Source organism: Phalacrocorax aristotelis, chromosome 7 (assembly GCF_949628215.1).
Source record: "Phalacrocorax aristotelis chromosome 7, bGulAri2.1, whole genome shotgun sequence".
Taxonomy (NCBI): domain Eukaryota; kingdom Metazoa; phylum Chordata; class Aves; order Suliformes; family Phalacrocoracidae; genus Phalacrocorax; species Phalacrocorax aristotelis.
In genome coordinates this window covers 55,238,756-55,256,513 of record NC_134282.1, presented here as the reverse complement: position 1 = coordinate 55,256,513, position 17,758 = coordinate 55,238,756, and the positions used below count along the sequence as shown (strand labels likewise).

General features: G+C 67.7%; 3 protein-coding genes across 3 annotated transcripts; 2 read left to right on the top strand and 1 right to left on the bottom strand.

Annotated features, from left to right (window-relative positions):
• The first annotated feature begins 3,388 nt into the window (after positions 1-3,388).
• On the top strand, positions 3,389-9,527 carry ANPEP (alanyl aminopeptidase, membrane). The gene is given in 21 exon segments (XM_075100869.1): positions 3,389-4,173; positions 4,431-4,576; positions 4,663-4,799; positions 4,883-5,009; positions 5,124-5,278; positions 5,353-5,466; positions 5,605-5,748; positions 5,861-5,926; positions 6,051-6,116; positions 6,321-6,493; positions 6,583-6,659; positions 6,826-6,887; positions 6,889-6,960; positions 7,073-7,128; positions 7,247-7,394; positions 7,559-7,650; positions 7,830-7,940; positions 8,032-8,199; positions 8,274-8,414; positions 8,606-8,687; positions 8,938-9,527. Coding segments are annotated over 21 exon segments (2,934 nt in total). The 5' UTR covers positions 3,389-3,532; the 3' UTR covers positions 9,094-9,527.
• Positions 9,331-11,557, bottom strand: LOC142060588 (uncharacterized). Its single transcript, XM_075100960.1, has 2 exons — positions 10,667-11,557; positions 9,331-9,357 (listed from the first exon to the last, which is right to left on the bottom strand). The coding sequence occupies exons 1-2, from the start codon at positions 11,555-11,557 to the stop codon at positions 9,331-9,333; spliced, it is 918 nt and encodes a 305-aa protein (XP_074957061.1).
• A 3,456-nt stretch (positions 11,558-15,013) lies between these two features.
• Positions 15,014-16,341, top strand: LOC142059548 (uncharacterized). The gene is made up of 3 exons (XM_075098356.1): positions 15,014-15,190; positions 15,227-15,847; positions 16,279-16,341. The coding sequence occupies exons 1-3, from the start codon at positions 15,014-15,016 to the stop codon at positions 16,339-16,341; spliced, it is 861 nt and encodes a 286-aa protein (XP_074954457.1).
• The last annotated feature ends 1,417 nt before the right edge of the window (positions 16,342-17,758 follow it).

Sequence of the window (17,758 nt, the reverse complement as noted above, 5' to 3'; positions counted from 1 at the left end):
TGTGCGGAAGCAGTGCCAGCCTGGCCAGGGCAGAGGCAGCCCGGCAAGCCCTGGCTCCTCGGGGCTGGCCTGCTGGCTGCCCAGGGACCCCGGGGTCCTGCCCTGGGACAGGAGCCCCGAGTGACCTGGCAGAGCAGAGGGAGAAGGCTGCGCTGAAGGTGAGACCTGGCTCCTGCTGCAGGCAGCAGCATTCCTGCCCTGTGCTGGGCTGTGAGGCGCCCAGCGCTGGCAATGACCCTGTGTGCCCTAAGGGCCTGTGGCCGGGTCACCAGACCCCTCCCGCACCCCCAGCCGGTCTGGGGGGTCGAAGCATGTGCAGGGAGTGAAGGGCCGGGGCTGCCCGGGGGCTCAGTGCTCTCCTGTCCGAGCTGCCGGCGTGGTCTGGAGACGGGAGGTGCGGCTGGGTCCCGGTGGCCCCGTTGCCCGTCCCCAGCCAGGCTGCGCTTTGGCGCCGATGGGCGCTGGATTTTGCTGAGCTCAGCCGGGGTTTGCTTGCCGGAGCGTGTCCCCCAGCTCCAGGCCCCCCTCCCCAGCAGTGAGGTGGAGGGGAGCAGGCGGTGGAGCCTGGCCCCAGCTCAGCCCCTCCGCAGGTACCTGCCACGCAGTAGCAAGAGTTTAGCCTCACCCTGCCAAGCAGTGGGTGAGCCTGAGTCCCGGCCCGGTGCCCAGGCTGCGCTGGGTCACTCCCCGAGCCGGGAGGCCGCGGGGGCAGGCTGCCTCTGGGCACTGCACCCTGCCAAACCTGTCTGTGCCCCAGCTGCAGCCCACGGGTTGCCCACGGGAACTGGGACATCTCTGAACCCACGGCTGCTGGCGCAGGGAGTGCCAGGTGGGGCTGGGGCACAGGGTGCTGGGCTGGGGGGGCTGAGTGAGGGGCACCCCCAACCAGGCACACCATTCCTGGTGTGCCTGGGTGCTCCGGGTGCTGCGGGGAGGGGGGCTGCAGCCAAGGGGCTCCTGCTCTGTCCGGAGCCGGAGGTGGCTTTACCCAGCAAAGACCCCCTCGCCCTGTCCCTGGGCCGGGTGTGCAGGAGCCTGTACCCCATGCCCCCCGCTGCCCTGGCCGCCCCCCAGCCCCGGGCCAGCCAGCAGCCATGGGGTTAAGGGGGCGAGGAGGTTCAGGTTACTTCCCTTGGAGCTTTAGGAGGAAACTTTCCTCCCGCTGGCGCCTGAGCTAGCAGAGCTGAGACCCCCGAGAGCCGGGCGCAGGCAGGGCGCAGTCCTGGGTGCCTCGATGGGGCTGGGGCAGGCGGGACCCCCGCTGCCTCTCGCTCCCCGCGGCTGAGCGCAGGAGGGTGAGTGGGGGGCGATGCCGCTGCCCAGACCTGCGTGGGGAGGCAGACCCCGGGCCAGGGGGTCCTGCGGGTCCCCACCCTGGGGGATCGTTGGCTTGGGCCGAGTGGGGAAAGGGGCTGTGTGGGTGCATGCAGGGCCTGGCACGGGGGTGTAGGGTGTGGGGCAGGCGGTGGGGCTGTGGGCTTGCATGTTTGGGGCTGCAGACTTCATGTGTGTGTGGATTATAGAGCCCGTATGTGATTGGGGGGAGGCATTGGGGGTGTCTCTGGGGGTGCATGAGGTTATGGAGGGCTCTGGGGTGTGTGCGCATGTGAGGTTATGGGGTGTGCGGGGCCAGAGCCTCAAGGAAGTCCATATGGGTGACGCCCAAAATCTGTGCCCCGGGTGCCTGCGTGTGGGACGTGGGACATGTGTGTGCGCCGTCTGCAAGGGCTCCATGGAGGAAGGGGCTTTGCAGTGGGGGGAGCAGAAGCCTGCATGTGCTGGGGCTGGGGGAGATAGGGACCATGTGGCGTGGGGTGGTGCAGGCAGCCTGGGGAGGGGGCTCAGGGAGGGGCGTGGGGGCTGGCTGGTGTTAATGGGGGAAAGTGTGTGAGGGGGCCAGCGCAGGGGCGAGCCGGGGTGAGTGCCTGCATGCCGTGTCCAACAGGGTCTGTGTGGGGAAAGCCAGCGCCGGGCAGGGGTGCGGCATGCCCGTCTGTGCAGGATGGGGGGTGTACGGGGGGCGTGCGGGGTGCCCAGTACCCTCCTGGCTAGCTGCGGCCCCCAGTGCCGGGGGAGCTGTCCCAGCCATGATTCCCCAAACCCTGTGTGCCTTTGGCCGAAGCGAGGGCAGGGACTGGGGCACAGTGTGCCTGTGCTGGAGCCCCGCACGCAGCGGTGGCCGGCCAGGCCGTGGCTACGGCCAAGCTCCGCGATGCAGGGAATGCCCGGGGACGCCGCAGCATTCTGGGGCTGCTCTGCCAGGCGCGGTGACGCCAGCGGGTGCAGCTGGGTGCTGTCGAGGACAGGGCATGGCTCCCTGAGGGCACCACTCAGCCTTCTGCCAGGTGTGCCCCTTGCCCTGGAGCTGTGGCTCCCGGCAGGACCTGCCCATGTCACCCCCCCGGGGAGATCAGATCTCGGGAAAAGGAGTTTCTATTCCCAGGGCAATATGCAGTGCCTCCCCTCCGCACCCTGCCCTGCATGGGGACTTCGCTCCGCGGCTTTCTGCTGTACCCGATTTGCCACCCCAACCCTGGGGAGGCCTCTGGCAGAGCTCTCGGGGCCAACCCGCATGGCCTGGGGGGCTCAGGCTGCTCTCCCCTGCCAGGGCAGAGCCCCCATGAAGAAGCATGTGCTCCCTGAGCCCTGGCGTGTTTGCTTGGGACCTGCGCCGTAGGGCGCAGCCGAGGCCATGCCCACAGGACCCGCTGTCTCTGAGCTGCGTGTCGGGCGGTTGAGACCCCCTGCCCGTGGTGTGCGCAGGCTGCTGGGTACCCCGCAGCTGGCAGGTCCAGCTCGGGGTGCTTGGGCTGGGTCCGCAGGGCCTGGAGTTTGACCTCACGGTGCGAGACAGGCGATGAAACCCTGGACTTTGGGAGGGCTGCAGGTAGAGTGGGTTCCTCCCCAGCCGTGCCATGCCGCTGTGGCCTCCCCAGGGCAGCAGTGTGCACCCTCCTGCTTTTCCCCTGGTGTGTGGGCAGCCCGGTGAGGTGTGCCCTTGCCAGGGTGCAGGTGCCGGCCCCCACCCGCCATGCCTTCAGCCCCAGCAGCAGCTCCCTTGCAGGCAGACGGGCGGCCGGGACCCCCCGGTGGCGGCACAGGCCCCATCACTCAAGGACAGACAGGGCGACACTGAGCCAGAGGCTGGGCTCAGGTATTCTTGGCAAGGTGGGGACATGGCTGCAGGCTGTGACCACCCACTCTGCCCCTCTTGCAGTGCCAGGCAGGAGCTCAGGAGATACCCCAGAAGGCCTGGGCCGCAGCCCCTGCCACTTCCACGCTGCCCACCCCTGATGGTGCGATCCTGAGTTGCCAGTTTGAACCCCCGCTGCAGCGGTGCTGGGTGTTAGTGCTCCAGCAAGCCTGAGAGACAGGCAGGTGAAAAGATCATCCTCGGGGCTGTCACCGCCCTGAGCCTCATGGTCGTTTAATATTTCACCCATTAACTTGGACTGATAAACCTTGTGGGAGCGAGAGGCTAAAAGCTGTGCCAGCTGGGCAGCTCCACGAGCACCGCTCCCGCAGCCCCACCATGGCGGCCGGCTTCTTCATCAGCAAGACCGTGGGCATCGTGGGCATCGTGCTGGGCCTGGGGGCTGTGGCCACCATCATCGCACTCTCAGTGGTGTATGACCAGGAGAAGAACAAGGTGATGGATACTGGCACCACTGCCACTACCACCACGACTGCTGCCCCCTCCATGACCGCCACCACGACCACCAGCTCCACCACCACCACGCCCAGCACCACTGCTGCCTCGAACGAGCCCTGGGACCAGTGGAGGCTGCCGACAACACTGATGCCAGAGTCCTACGAGGTGACCCTGCAGCCCTTCCTGAAGGCGGTCGTCAACAACACGTACATCTTCAAGGGCAACAGCACTGTGGTCTTCGTCTGCCTGGAAGCCACCGATCTCATCCTCATCCACAGCAACAAGCTGGAATACACCATGCAGGGGACCTTCCACGCCTCTCTGCAGGCGGTGAGCGGCTCCAGCGCACCATCCATCTCCAAGACCTGGCTGGTGCCCTCCACCCAGTACCTGGTGGTGCAGCTGAACGGTATGCTGCAGCAGGGCCAGCGCTACCAGCTCTTCACCATCTTCACGGGGGAGCTGGCTGACGACCTGGCTGGCTTCTACCGCAGCGAATATGTGGATGAGTTTGGTGAAAAGTAGGTGGAGGGCAAAGGGCCAAGAGGGGGTGGTGTGGGGCTGGCCTGGGGACAGCGGAGGTCATGGGCCGGCTTTGGGGCTCCTCTCTCACTGGGACAGCAGGACGGGTGTGGGGGAGCCTCTGTGTCCTCCGGTGTCTGCACGTCCCCTCAGCAAGGAGGCGCCTGGGGGGCGGGCAGGGCACGGGGTGAGTGGAGGGACCTGGGGCGTGCGGCTGCTGCAGAGGCCCCCGGGGGCTGATGGGCGTTGCTTGCAGGAAGGTGGTGGCCACCACGCAGATGCAGGCAGCTGATGCACGGAAAGCCTTCCCCTGCTTTGACGAGCCAGCCATGAAAGCCAAATTCACAGTGACACTGATCCACCCGTCTGACCACGAGGCCCTTTCCAACATGCCTGTCAAGAGTGAGTGGGGTGGGGGAAGCCCTGGCAGGGGGTCTGGGGGCCCGGCAGGGCTGCAGGGTGACCCCCCCTCCTTCCATTCCCCACAGGCACCTGGCAGCACGATTTAAATGGGACAAGCTGGAATGTCACCAAGTTCCACACCACCCCCAAAATGTCCACCTACCTGCTGGCCTTCATCGTCAGCCAGTTCGACCACGTGCAAAACGACTCGGGAGATGTGCTGGTAGGCTGGAGATGGGGGCATCCCCTGCCCACCCAGGGGTCTGAGTCCGGGCAGTGGCTGAGCCCTACGTCTCTCCCCTGCAGATCCGCATCTGGGGCCGCCCCAAGGCCATCGCCGAGGGCCAGGGCAACTACGCGCTCCAAGTGACTGGCCCCATCCTCAAATTCTTTGAGGGGCACTACAACACATCGTACCCGCTGCCCAAGTCTGGTGGGTGCCGTGGGGTGGCCAGGTCCCCGGGAGGAGCCACCAGCTGCATGGGGGGTGGGCGGGTAGTCTGGCACCCTGGCAGTGGTGTGCCAACAGGACCCCTCCATCCCCCAGACCAGGTTGGCCTCCCTGACTTCAACGCGGGTGCGATGGAGAACTGGGGTCTGGTGACTTACCGGGAGAACTCGCTGCTCTTTGACAATGCCAGCTCCTCCATCGGCAACAAGGAGCGGGTGGTGACCGTCATAGCCCACGAATTGGCCCACCAGGTACCCACCGGGCCCCCCGCCCGCCCCGCTGGCTGGCTGGGCCCAGCTGACAGGGCACTGTGCCCCCTCTGCAGTGGTTCGGGAACCTGGTGACGCTGCGGTGGTGGAACGACCTGTGGTTGAACGAGGGCTTCGCCTCTTATGTGGAGTACCTGGGTGCCGATGCAGTGGAGCCCTCCTGGAACATTGTGAGTGCTGGGCCAGCGGGCAGGGGGTGCAGGCAGGGAGTGCAGGCACCCCCTCCACCCCTGCACCCCCGGGGGCTGCCCCTGCTGCCAGGAGGGTGCAAGCAGGGCTGAGGTGGGTGCTGGCACTCACTCCTGCAGAAAGACCTGATGGTGCTGAACGAGATGTACGTGGTGATGGCGACGGATGCCCTGGCCACCTCCCACCCGCTTTCCTTCCGCGAGGACGAGATCAATACCCCAGCCCAGATCAGCGAGGTCTTTGACAACATTGCCTACAGCAAGGTGGGTCTGTGAGTCCCGGGTGCACGGGGACTGGGCACGGGGGTCCTGGGGTGGTGGGGTGGGCTGCAGGGTGCCCTGTGCACCCGAGGTCTCTCACCCACTGTATCCACAGGGAGCATCGGTGCTGCGGATGCTCTCCGACTTCCTCACCGAGGACGTGTTCAAGGAGGGACTGCAGGTGAGGCTCTGCCAGTGCTGGGGGGCACTGAGCCCCATGGCAGGGGCCTCCCTGGGTGCTCTGTGGGTGTCCTGCACCCTGGACCTGCCCATGCCCACCTGACTTTCCCGGTGCTCTCCTGCAGTCGTACCTCCACACCTTTGCCTACAACAACACTGTCGCCTTGGACCTCTGGATTCATTTGCAAGAGGTAGGAGGGGGCTGGCTGCTCCTGGCTGCTCCCCCTGACCCAGCCCCTTCCCCGCCCCTGTCCCGGGTCTGGGGGGCTGCTGGTGGAAGGGGGTCCCGGCCACACAGCTGCTGTGGGCTGGGTGAGAGGTGCAGCACCGCCCGAGCCCCGCACCCCACCCGGATGCCCTGGCACCGGTGACCCACGGCGCTGTCCTCCCTGCAGGCTGTCACGAACAACAATATCTTGCTGCCCAGCAACATCAGTGACATTATGGACCACTGGACGCTGCAGATGGGCTTCCCCGTGGTGACTGTCAACACCCTCACCGGCAGCGTCAGCCAGGAGCACTTCCTGCTGGGCAACGCCTCTGCCGTGGAGAGACCCTCCGTCTTCAAGTGAGTGGGGTGGGGTGCTGTTGGCGGCGTGGGGGCCAGGGGGCCGGAGGGGCGAGGCATGGTCCCACTGCCTGCCTGTCCCCACACAGCTACACCTGGATCGTTCCCATCACCTGGATGACGCAGGAAGCTACTGGGGACAGGTACTGGCTGACCAAAAGCTCAGGTATGGCGCGCCCTACCCAGGCTGGGAGTGGGGGGTCTTGCTGCCACCTCCCCTGCCCTGGTGGAGGTCGGGGTCCCCCAGGAGGGCACTGGTGGGGGGCGCCTGAGCCTGGCCCCCATTGTGGGCAGGGGGGTGGCTCCAGCAGACCCTCCTCTTCCCCTGCCAGAAATCTACGACCAGTTCAAGGTGAACAAGTCCAGCTGGCTCCTGCTGAACCTGAACGTCACCGGGGTACTTCCGTGTCAACTACAATCAGGAGAACTGGGACCAGCTCCTTCAGCAGCTCTCCATAAACCACGAGGTACAAGGGGCCAGCTGGGACCGGGGCATAGGCTGTGGGTGGGCGCCCACCTCATGCGCCCCACGCACCCCACTCAGGGCTGCCCTGAGACGCTGACTCTGCCCTCTCCCAGGTCATCCCCATGATCAACCGTGCCCAGATCATCGATGATGCCTTTAACCTGGCCAGGTGAGCGGTGCGGCTGCCCCAGGGGTCTGCCACGGCGAGGGGGAATGGCATGGTGAGCGCCCTGGAAGTGGGCTGCAGCTGCGGGTCGGGGAGCTGACGCTGCCCTCACCCCTCGCAGGGCCAAGCACATCGATGTGACCTTGGCCTTGAGGACCACGAAGTTCCTGAGCAATGAGACGGCATACATGCCCTGGGAGGCGGCACTCAACAACCTCCATTACTTCCAGCTGATGTTTGACCGCAGCGAGGTCTTCGGGGTGATGTCGGTGAGCAGTGCCACCGCCGCTCAGCCCCGGCCCCGCAGTGGGTCCCACCACTTGGCAGAGCCCTGCGCCGGGGGAATGGGGGCGAGGGGCTGGGTCTGCACCCAGAGCTGGGTGGGGGGCTCATGCCGGTGCTGCCGGGCACTGACTATCCTCCTGCCCCCCAGAAATACATACAGAAACAGGTGATGCCCCTCTTCAACCACTACAAGATCATCACCGATAACTGGACCAGCATCCCCAGTGGCCTGATGGACCAGTGAGTGCTGTGGCTCCAGGGCTGGGCTGGACCCCTGGGGTCTCCCTGACTGCACTGGGACAGTCAAGCCAGCGCGTGCCGGGGAGAAGGCATGGCCCCACTTGCAGCCCGGCAGCAGCCTGTCGGTGCCCGGCTGCTGCATGCTGGTCCCCAGCCCCACGCGGCCCCTCTCTCCCCAGGTACAATGAGATCAATGCCATCAGCACAGCCTGCTCTTACGGCATCACTGAGTGCCAGGACCTGGCCACCCACTACTTCATCCAGTGGCAGAAAAATGCCACAGAGAACCCGTGAGTCCCCAGGGTGCCCTGGTGCCATGGCAGGCGGCCGGGCTGGGCACGACAAGGGGCTCCCAGCTGAGATGGATCTTCTCTCCCACAGGATCCCCCCGAACCTGCGCTCCTCCATCTACTGCAGCATTGTGGCCACGGGTGGGCAGAAGGCCTGGGAATTCATCTGGCAGAGGTTCAAAGAGGCCACTGTCGTGTCCGAGGCTGACAGGCTCCGCACAGCCCTCTCCTGCAGCCCCCATCCCTGGATCCTCAACCGGTGGGTGTGGGGTCCCGGGTGGGCACCGTGGCTCTGCCCCTGCCGGCCCCTCACCCAGCAGCATCCCCCCACAGGTATCTGCAGTACACCCTCGACCCCAGCAAGATCCGGAAGCAGGATGCCACTGCCACCATCAACAGCATCGCCAGCAACGTGGTGGGGCAGCCCTTGGCCTGGGACTTCATCCGCGGCAACTGGAGGATGCTCTTCACCCAGTGAGCACCACGCAGGGGTCCACGGGGGGCTGTGGGAGCTGGCTGGGGCAGGCAGCATCCCCTGTCTGCCTGTGCCCCTTGCCGGGGGGTGGCACCATCCCTTTCCCTGGCTGTGTGGGGTCGGGGCAGCCTTGGTCCCCCGTGCTGCTCTGCCTGGGACCCCCAGCTCAGCTGTCCCTCTGCCTTCCCAGGTATGGGGGCGGCTCTTTCTCCTTCTCCCGGCTGATTTTAGCAGTGACGCAGCGGTTTTCCACGGAGTTTGAACTGCATCAGGTGAGGCTGGACCCTGGCAAGGTCCGTGGGACCAGGCACCAAGGACCCCAGCCCCCGCAGGAGCAGGGGCATGGCTCTGCACTGCCGGCGCCTTGCACCCGCCCTTTGCCAGCTCCTGCCCCTGCCCCTCGTGTGCCCAGGGGTCTGGGCAGCTTCGGTCCCTATCCCAGGATGCTGGGGTGCCACTGGGGGCTGTCAGGGTGCTGTTGGGGTACCCAACCGCGGCTCCAGCCCCGCTTCTCCCTGGCAGCTGGAGCAGTTCAAGGCAGACAACCAGGACATCGGCTTCGGGTCGGGGACACGGGCGCTGGAGCAGGCACTGGAGAGGACTAAAGCCAACATCGAATGGGTGAAGGAGAACAAGCAGGCGGTGCTGGACTGGTTCCAGCGCGAGACCTCCAGCTAACCGCGCAGCCCTGGATGCTGCGCACCCTGCTCCTGGCCCGGCCGCACGGCCAGCTGGCGCGGGATGGGCTGCGGGGACCGAGCCCGAAGCTCCCAGAGCCTAACCGCCCTGTGGCCGGGCCGGACCCTCACCCACTCCCCAGCTCTGCTCACTCCATCCTCTCCAGCCCCCAGCCCCAAGCGCTCCCTCCCAGCGGCCCCCGTGTCCCACCCCAGGCTGGACCGGCAGGGTCCTTCGCTACTCATAAGGGGCAGGGTCCGCTGCCTGCGGACAGGGCCTGGCACCTGTATGATGAGCAGCAGAGGGGGGACCGGGGGGCTTTGGGCTGGTGGGGGGGCCCCGCTGCCCTTGGCGGCCTGGGGCGGCACTCGGCTCTGCAGGCTCATGCAAGGCCTGCGAGGTGTAAATAAAAAACACGCACGTTGGGTTGCACGTCAGCTTTCACTGGTGGCCCTGGCGGCTGGGGGGCACGGGGCGCGGGGCCGGCCTGGGGGGCTGCGCCGGGGCCCGGGCAGGAAGTGCCTGTGACCCCGCGGTGGGCAGGGGGTGGGGGCCAGGGATGCAGAGCACCCCTGGGCGGTTAGGAGCCTGGTGCTAAGTGGCTCTGGGGGCTTTGCCGACGCCAGCCCCCCAGCCCCTCTGTCTGACGGCTGCGTGCGAGCTCTCCTGCTGGGCCCGCACCCTGTGGCAGGGGGCTGGCGTGCCCACTCCCTCCGGGGCCGCGGTGCCTCCGCACAGACCCCTCCGGGGCGGGCGCTGCGGGGTCTGGGCGGGAGGCAGCTGTGGCAGCTGGCCTCTCGGGGACTGTCCCCCGTGGGCTCCCCAGGTCCCTGAAGGGATGGAGCTGGATGGTTTGAGCACAGGGATGGGTGAGTGGGAGGTGCCCTGCCAGTGGTCAGCGGGGTTGGGGAAGCCCCCGGGTGGTGGGTCCCTCCATCACCCCAGCGCCGGGGACATCTCTGTGGGCTGCGCTGGGAGGGGGCACTGAGCCCCCGGCCCAGAGGCAGCTCCTGGCTGTGGGGGTGCCTGCCCCTGGGGTGCCCCAGGCCGGGGGCACAGTGAGCAGGGTCCTGCAGTAACGAGACAGGGTGCAGCGGTGCACGGCAGCTTTAATGAGGAGCCCTTTCCTGGTGTCTGTCCCACGCAGCTCTGTGGTATGGCCACGCCGCCGTCCCCCACGCTGCCCCTCCGGCTGGGGGGTGCGATCAGCTCCACCACCCCCAGTGCCATGCTGGGGCACAGCTGGGTGGGACAGGGGATGCACGTGGGGCCGAGGAGACAAGCTGGGCTGGGTCTGGTGGGCTACCAAGCTGTGCAGAAAGAGCCATGTCAGGTGAGCGGCCGTGGAGTGGTACCATGCCCCACACCCCGCACCCTGTGCACCCCAGCCCATGCAGACACCCCAGCCATGGCGTGCAGGTGGCTTTGCTGGTCCAGTTCTACCCGCACGCCGCCAAGGACCATCCACCCCCTGTCCCCTTCTCGCCTGTCCTTGGGCTCTTCCCCAGCCCCGCTGCCCTTCAGGATGGTGGGTGCAAGAGCAGGGGCTGGGCTGGGGGCGGGCTTTGCCTACCTGGCACAGCTGGGAGCCATGCGTGGGGGTCCCAGGGTGTCCTGTGTCCGTCACTCCTGCCCCAGGAGGCTGTGGGGGGACTGTAGGCTCCAAGAAGCTGGAGGAAGGCATCCCAGTGCCTGTGGCTGTGGCACACCTCTGGGGGGGCTCCAGTGGGGTCACCATCCCGAGGCTGCACGGTGGTGATGACCAGGACCCTGAGATGGTGTCAGGGGTCCTGTGCAGCTCCGGGGGATGCCCTGTTGCAGGGGTGTAGGGGGGCGACCCCCAGGCCCCCGTCCCCATGCCAGGAACCCCATGCAGCTCCAGGGGGGTCCCCACCATGGGAGGTGACCCCCAGCCAACAGTGCCAGGGGGTGAGGCATCCTGCTGGGCTGGGGCTGGTGGGTGCAGGCAGGGGTCCGGGCTCTGGCAGCACCCCAGGCCCTGGGGGCAGAGGGGGCAGTGCCGGGGGGACGCCCCTCGCCGCCGGGCCAGCGCCTCCTCGCTGAGCCCCAGCAGGGCTGAGAGGTGGGCGATGTAGCGGATGGCGAGGCGCAGGGTCTCGATCTTGGTGAGGCTCTGGCCCGCGGGGGCCAGCGCGGGTGGCAGGTAGTGCCGTAGCCGCAGCAGTGCCTGCGCCAGCCGCCGCATCCGCAGCTTCTCCCGCTCGCTGGCGCTCTGCCGCGGGCCCCCCGGCCCCCCGCACCGCCCCTGCTCGCCCCCACTGCCCTGCCGCCACCCGGCCCCTGGTCGCCGGCCCCGTGGGGGACACGGGGATGTGCCGGGGGGATTCGCAGATGTCGTCGGGGAGGTGCCCTTGGCGAGGGCCCCAGCCCGGTCCTGGAGCAGGTCATGGCCCGCCAGGGGCTGGAAGCCCCGGGGCAGGAGTGGGGCTGTGGGTCTGGCCATGGCTGGGGTCCGCTCTGCTGCCCACATCTGGGGGTGCCAGGGCAGCCCCGGCTTTATGCGAGGCTGGGGTGCGAGGTGACACCTTTGTGACCGCCTGGAGGTGTCAAAACCTACAGAGCCGGGCTGGGGCCGGCTGGGAGCCTGGGAATGCTGGGCCCATTTGCAGAGGTGTCAGTTCTGACTCCTCCGGCCCTTAATTGCTGCTGCCCGGTGCTGGGAAGTGTGCAGGGACCAATTCACACGGCCGTGAGAGATGCTAACGCGCCGACCAGCCCTGCCAGAGCCCGCACCACCCCGCACGGCAGCTCTGCCAGGCTGGCTGCGCTGCGGGGGGCAGCAGGGACTTGACCTTCCAGTGCTGGGACCCTGAGCAGCCACCCCTGACACCCAACAGTGTTCCCACACCTCCCTGCCCTCTGCACCGTTCCCAGCCCGAGGGCCGGGGGTCCTGGGAGTGCTCCCAGCTCCAACCAACCGCCTTGAGGGGCAGGGGGATGCAGGATGTGGCAGCCAGGCCAGTGCACTGGTGGTGGGACCAGTGTGCTCCATTCCCGGGTGATGTCCCTTCACCTGGCTGTGCTGCTTCGGTCTCCCGGACCCTGTGGGATGCAGCCCTGGCTCTCTGAGCTCCGGACATGCTCTAGAGAAGTTTGAGGCACAGCCTGTGTGTTTGTGGGGACTCACCTGGCTGTGCAGCCCTGCATGGAGCTGAGGCTCCCTGTGCTGCTTGTCCAGCTGATGCAAACCCCAGAGCCAGGGTTGGGGTCCCGAAGGCAGCACCGTGCTGGGGTGCTAAGCCCTTCAGGAGGCTCCAGGACAGGGGACCCTGCCTGCGTGCCTGGGCTGGGGGACACAGCAGGAGCAGGGGTGGGCAGTGCTCCTGGCTGCAGAGGTCTGTTTGCCCTGTCTCCCCTGGGCTGGGCACAGCCTCCGGGCACCATCCCTGCCAGCTGTCCCTGTCCTGGCTGGAGGTACAAGAGTGCACAGCCAGGGCTGGGAGCCATGGAGACATCTGACCCCCGGGAGGTGCCGGAGCAGGGATGGCGGGTCTGAGGTGGGCAGCAAGGTGTCCTGGAGAGGTCCCCCAGCAGTGCCCAGTGGGATCCCCTCAGTGGGAGGGCTGTCTGCTCCTGGGGGCATGAGCCCGAGCCGGGCCATGACAATCTGGGGGGCTTCGGCCAGCTTTGGCTGGCAGCACCATCAGGAGGCCCTGCAACTCTCCCTGTGCCCTTGCCACATCCACGCCACGGCCCTGTGCCCACCTTCCATCAATGTGGCCAGGAGTGGTGTGGGGGGACTCCATCTGCCCTGAGGAGTGAGGGGCTGTGGGCTCTCCCCCGGGGGGGCTCTGACCCCATGGCCAGCACTGTCACGGCCCAGGCATGCTCTAGCACTTGTCTAAACACAGAGCGAGGTGGGAAGCGGTTGCCCAGCAGGGCCGCAAAACTCATTACCCAGGAGCTCATCAGCTAATGAGACCCAGGAGGGGGCCTGGGAATGGGGGGGGAGTGGGGCGAGGGCAGTGCTGAGGGGCATGTGGGGAAGGGGCTGTGCCCCAGGCTGTGCCATCGGGTGCAGAGCACCCTGCAGAGTCCCCTTCCCTGCTCCTGGGGCCAGGCTGCTGCTGGACCCCTGCTGTAGCTCCCAGCCCCACAGGCAGGCTCTGGGATGGTGTCAGGCATCTGCGCACCCAGAGATGTGCTGCGGGTCCCGGTTGGTACCGTTGCCCTTGGACCTTGGGCAGGGCAGCGTCACAGCACCTCCTCCAGCGGGAGGGCACAGGGTATTAATAGCAATGAACTCTGACATTTTTGTGCCATGTCTGCAGTATCTGCGGGGAGATAACAGCCAATTTAGATGCTGATATCCTCATTGTGCCTGGCAGGCAGTGTGCAGGGCTTGGCCAGGGGCCTGGCTGCGGGGGTGATGCCTCGGGGTGGATGGGGGTCTGAGCAGCTGGATGCCCAGGGCCCTGTGACACCCGCACAACGGAGCTTTGAAATGCTGGCGATGCCCCTGCCCAGGGTCCCCTCGGGGCTGGGGCACCCGGGGCTGTCATGGGGCTGAGCAGTGTGCCTGGCTCCAGCAAGTGCAGCGAGGATGGCAGGAGTATTCGGCTGGTGGTGGGTGTTAAGCAGGACTTATCTAATCACCTCCATGTTCTGGCATTGCCAAGGAAAACTGCCCAAGCTTCACGTGTCCCCAGGGAAACATGAGCCCGTGAGGAATGAGGTGCTGGCTGACCTGTGGTGTCACCAGTGCTTCCCTGGGGAGGGGCTGGCCCTGCACCCCACCGCGGGCACTGTGCCCCATGCCTGGCTCTGCGCCCCACAGCTGGCCCTGTGCCCTGTGCCCTGTGCCCAGCTCTGTGGCTGGCACCTCGTGCTGGGCGGGGTGGGGGGTGTCCTGTGCACACCCGGTACGGGGGTCCCGCGCCCACCTCCGCACCCCCGGGGCTGTGCACATTGCCAGTGGGGGTCTGCACGCCGAGGCACCGCGGGGCCGCGCCGGTGCCGGGGGGCTGCCGGTGCCCCGGCCCCCCCGCTCGCTCCCTGATGGATTTTCCTTCCCGCGGCGGGGCCGGGTTTCCCTGGAAACCTTCGCACCCGCCGGCACCGACACCTGCGGGGCCTGGGAACGCGGCGGGGGGGCCCCTCCCAGCCCCGCCCCGCCCCGCCCGCGCCCCCCGCCGGGTCACCGCGCCCGGCCGCCCCTCGGCGGCACCCACCGGCCCCGGGGGCGGCCGCGGCTCCGCGCCGGGGCCCAGCGGGCGGCCGGCCTCATTAGGGGCAGCGTGTGAAACGCCATTAGCGGGGTCTGCAGGGGAGCTGCCGCGGGAGGGTGGGCCGGGCCGGGCCCCCCCGGCACCGGGCGCGGGGGTCGGTGTCCCGCAGAGCCACGCTGGGCAGCGGGGATGCCCGGCTGGGGCCACGCTGCGTGGCGGGTGATGTGGGCACCCAGAGCTGGCACTGCCGCAGCTCGCACCCCACAGCAGACCCCCATTGCAGACCCTGGTGCAGTCCCCTGCTGCAGTCCCCCACTGCAGACCCCCACTGCAGTCCCCGCTGCAGACCCCCACAGCAGACCCCCACTGCAGCCCCTGCTGCAGACCCGCTGCAGACCCCAGTGAAGGCCCCTGCCACACAACACCACTGCCAGACTTGTCGCAGACCCCACTGCAGACCCATTACAGTCCCCACTGCAGCCCCTGCAAGGGGCCCAAGCCCCATCCTGAGGATGGTGTGGGGAGGTGAGGGGTGCCGGGGGGGTGGGCAGCACAGAGCAGCCTCACACCACTGGGGTAAAATTTGTCACCCGCGTGTTCAAAGCTGGCTGCCCTCGGCCCCCCCAGCCTTTGAAGTGCTGCTGATGCTGGCCACGAAGGTGCCACTTCACACCTCTGGCCCCGCATAAAGCCGGGGCGGCCGGGGGACACCAGCACACGGCCCCACAGCCATGGCTCACTCAGCAGCCCCCGGCCTCCCGCTCCCCAGCACGGCCCTCCTGCAGGACTGGGGCTGCCGTGGACCCCCGGACCCCGAGGGCTACAGCAGCAGCTCACCCGCACCTTCGCCCGACTCCTGCGGCCTCTCGTCTCCCGCCGCTGCCCGGGGACCCTGCCGTGGTCCTGCCGCCCCCCGCCTGCGGGGTGGCCCTGGGGGCAGGAAGGGGGTCCGGGGCCCGGGGCCGGGGGGCCCGCGGCAGAGCGCCAGCGAGCGGGAGAAGCTGCGGATGCGGCGGCTGGCGCAGGCACTGCTGCGGCTACGGCACTACCTGCCACCCGCGCTGGCCCCCGCGGGCCAGAGCCTCACCAAGATCGAGACCCTGCGCCTCGCCATCCGCTACATCGCCCACCTCTCAGCCCTGCTGGGGCTCAGCGAGGAGGCGCTGGCCCGGCGGCGAGGGGCGTCCCCCCGGCACTGCCCCCTCTGCCCCCAGGGCCTGGGGTGCTGCCAGAGCCCGGACCCCTGCCTGCACCCACCAGCCCCAGCCCAGCAGGATGCCTCACCCCCTGGCACTGTTGGCTGGGGGTCACCTCCCATGGTGGGGACCCCCCTGGAGCTGCATGGGGTTCCTGGCATGGGGACGGGGGCCTGGGGGTCGCCCCCCTACACCCCTGCAACAGGGCATCCCCCGGAGCTGCACGGGGCTGTCGCCTCCAATGTGTCCTCCTGGCTGTCCCCTCCTCACTGCACAGAGACAGGGGCCCCCCCGGACCTCGCTGGCGACCCCCTCCCGGACGCGGGGCTGATGCTGCCGGAGTTCGTGGATGCAGGGACAGTCACCCAGGTATGTGCGCTGGCAGGGGTTGGGTGAGCCCAGGTGGCCTCAGCATGCATGGGGCTGGTATGGGGCAGGACTTACCTCCCCCAGTGCGCTCAGAGCCCCCTTGGCTTGGGGCAGTGTGGGGACTGGTTTTGGGGGTAACAACACACTTGTCTGGGGTTGGGAATGGAGAGGTGTCGTGTCCCCCCCCTGCAGCGGGTGCGTGTGCATCCCTCACCCTGCTCCGATCCCCCTGGTGCCACCCTCCCTGGTGTTTGCCGGGGTCCCATCAGCTGGGACAGACCTGAGGCTGTGGTCCTGCTTGTCCCTGACCAGGAGCACTCCTGGCGGGTGGGCTCTGTCAGCCCCTATTCCTGCATGCCCTGAGACCCCAGCCCTGCCCTGGACCCCTGCCCTGGCCAGCCACCATCTCACCCACCCTCTGCTCCCCCCAGGAGCTCTCTGCAGACCTGCTCTCTCTCTTGGAGGCTCTGCTCCCACCGCAGCCCCAGGACTGACCCAGACGAGCCCCCAGCTCCCTGGTGCTGGAGCACCCGACGCCACGCGGCCCCACAACGCACCACCTGGATGCCTGCGGCTCGGGGGATGCGTGTCCCCCCTTGGACAGCTGGGAGGTGGGGGGGGACAAGCTGCCTCTTGTGTGAGCCTGGTGCCGTGCGGGATGTGCTGGGGTGGCTGCGACTGTACATAAATAAACCCTTGTGCCCCTCTGTGTGTCACCTGGGCCACCACATTGTCTCCGGGTTGGGTTTGGGACCAGGAGAGGTTGCTGAGCTGGTGAAACTCCCGCTCTGCAGCAGGGCTGGCCGTGGGCATCTGGCGTGGGCAGGGGCTCCGGCACGGATCCGGTGCTGCTTTGCTGGGCTGCAGGGCGCAGCTGCAGGGCGGCTGGACAGCATCTGGGAAAACAATTGCAGGGAGGTACTGGGAGAAACACCTCCTGTCCCAGGGCCTGTGCCCCAGCCGGGGAGGGGTGGGGGTTCACCAGCACCCTCTGAATCTATCCCTGGGGCTCTGTGTGAGCTCAACATCACCTGCCCCCCGCACTGGAACCTGTGAGAGCCCCCACAGTGCTGGGTTAAATGTGGGTATTTGCAGGGGAAGGGCTCAGGTGTAGGGCTGGGGATGACCCCATGGGCTGGAGACCCTGCAGGACAAGGGGAGTGCGGGGGGGCTGCAGATAGGGCCCCTCTGCCCCCCAGCCCCCTTGGCGGCTCCCTGTGGGGTGCGGGGGCCTGTGGCCAGCCGGGGTCTGGAGAGTCCATTACAGGGACCCTTGTGGGGCCTGACAGCCAGGTGCTAATGCGCCAGGGACCCTTCTCCGCCCACTCCGGGGGCTCTAGGGCAGGGGGTCTGCAGGGCTAATGAGCCCCACTTATCTGTGAAATGACTTGCTAATAATGTTAATTCCCTCTGCCAGGGGGGTGAAGCCTTTGAGATGCAAAGCAGCCCCCCTGCCCTCCCCCGGGCCGCAGCTCCCCCCAGCCAGGGCTCAAGGGACTTGGGGACATGCTCTGGCCATGGGGACAGCCATGGTCTGGGGGAGCAGCTGGAAGAGACAGGTCTGGGAGAAGTGCCCTGAGGGTCTCTGGACCCCCCCAAATGATGCACCCCAAAGTGAGGAGGCTTTGTGCACCCTGATGTCCGGCCCTGGCAGCAGCAGTCCCAGCCCTGGGGAGGGCAGGCTGCAGCGCCCACCCGTGCTGGGGACTCCCTTCCACAGCTGCAGGGCACCTCCCGCTGCCCAGCTCCTTGCCCAGCTCCCTGGCCCTGCTGCCTTGGGCACCTACTGCCATGCCCTGGGCCAGGGCTGACCCAGGCGGGCACAAGGTGCCGAGCAGGGGCCACGCCAGCCCCTCGCCATTAGGATGGGATTTGGGATGAGCCGGTGCAGCTGGAGTGGGCAGAGGGGGA

Excerpts from the sequence above, each read along its gene's own strand:
- LOC142060588 (XM_075100960.1), bottom strand. The coding sequence starts at position 11,557 with ATGGCCAGACCCACAGCCCCACTCCTGCCCCGGGGCTTCCAGCCCCTG. Across the intron at positions 9,358-10,666 it reads ATGGCTCCCAGCTGTGCCAG|GCAGCGGACCCTGCCCCTTA; the intron begins GTAGGCAAAGCC and ends CCCTGTCCGCAG.
- LOC142059548 (XM_075098356.1), top strand. The coding sequence starts at position 15,014 with ATGGCTCACTCAGCAGCCCCCGGCCTCCCGCTCCCCAGCACGGCCCTC. Across the intron at positions 15,191-15,226 it reads GACCCTGCCGTGGTCCTGCC|GGGGTCCGGGGCCCGGGGCC; the intron begins GCCCCCCGCCTG and ends GGGGGCAGGAAG. Across the intron at positions 15,848-16,278 it reads ATGCAGGGACAGTCACCCAG|GAGCTCTCTGCAGACCTGCT; the intron begins GTATGTGCGCTG and ends TGCTCCCCCCAG.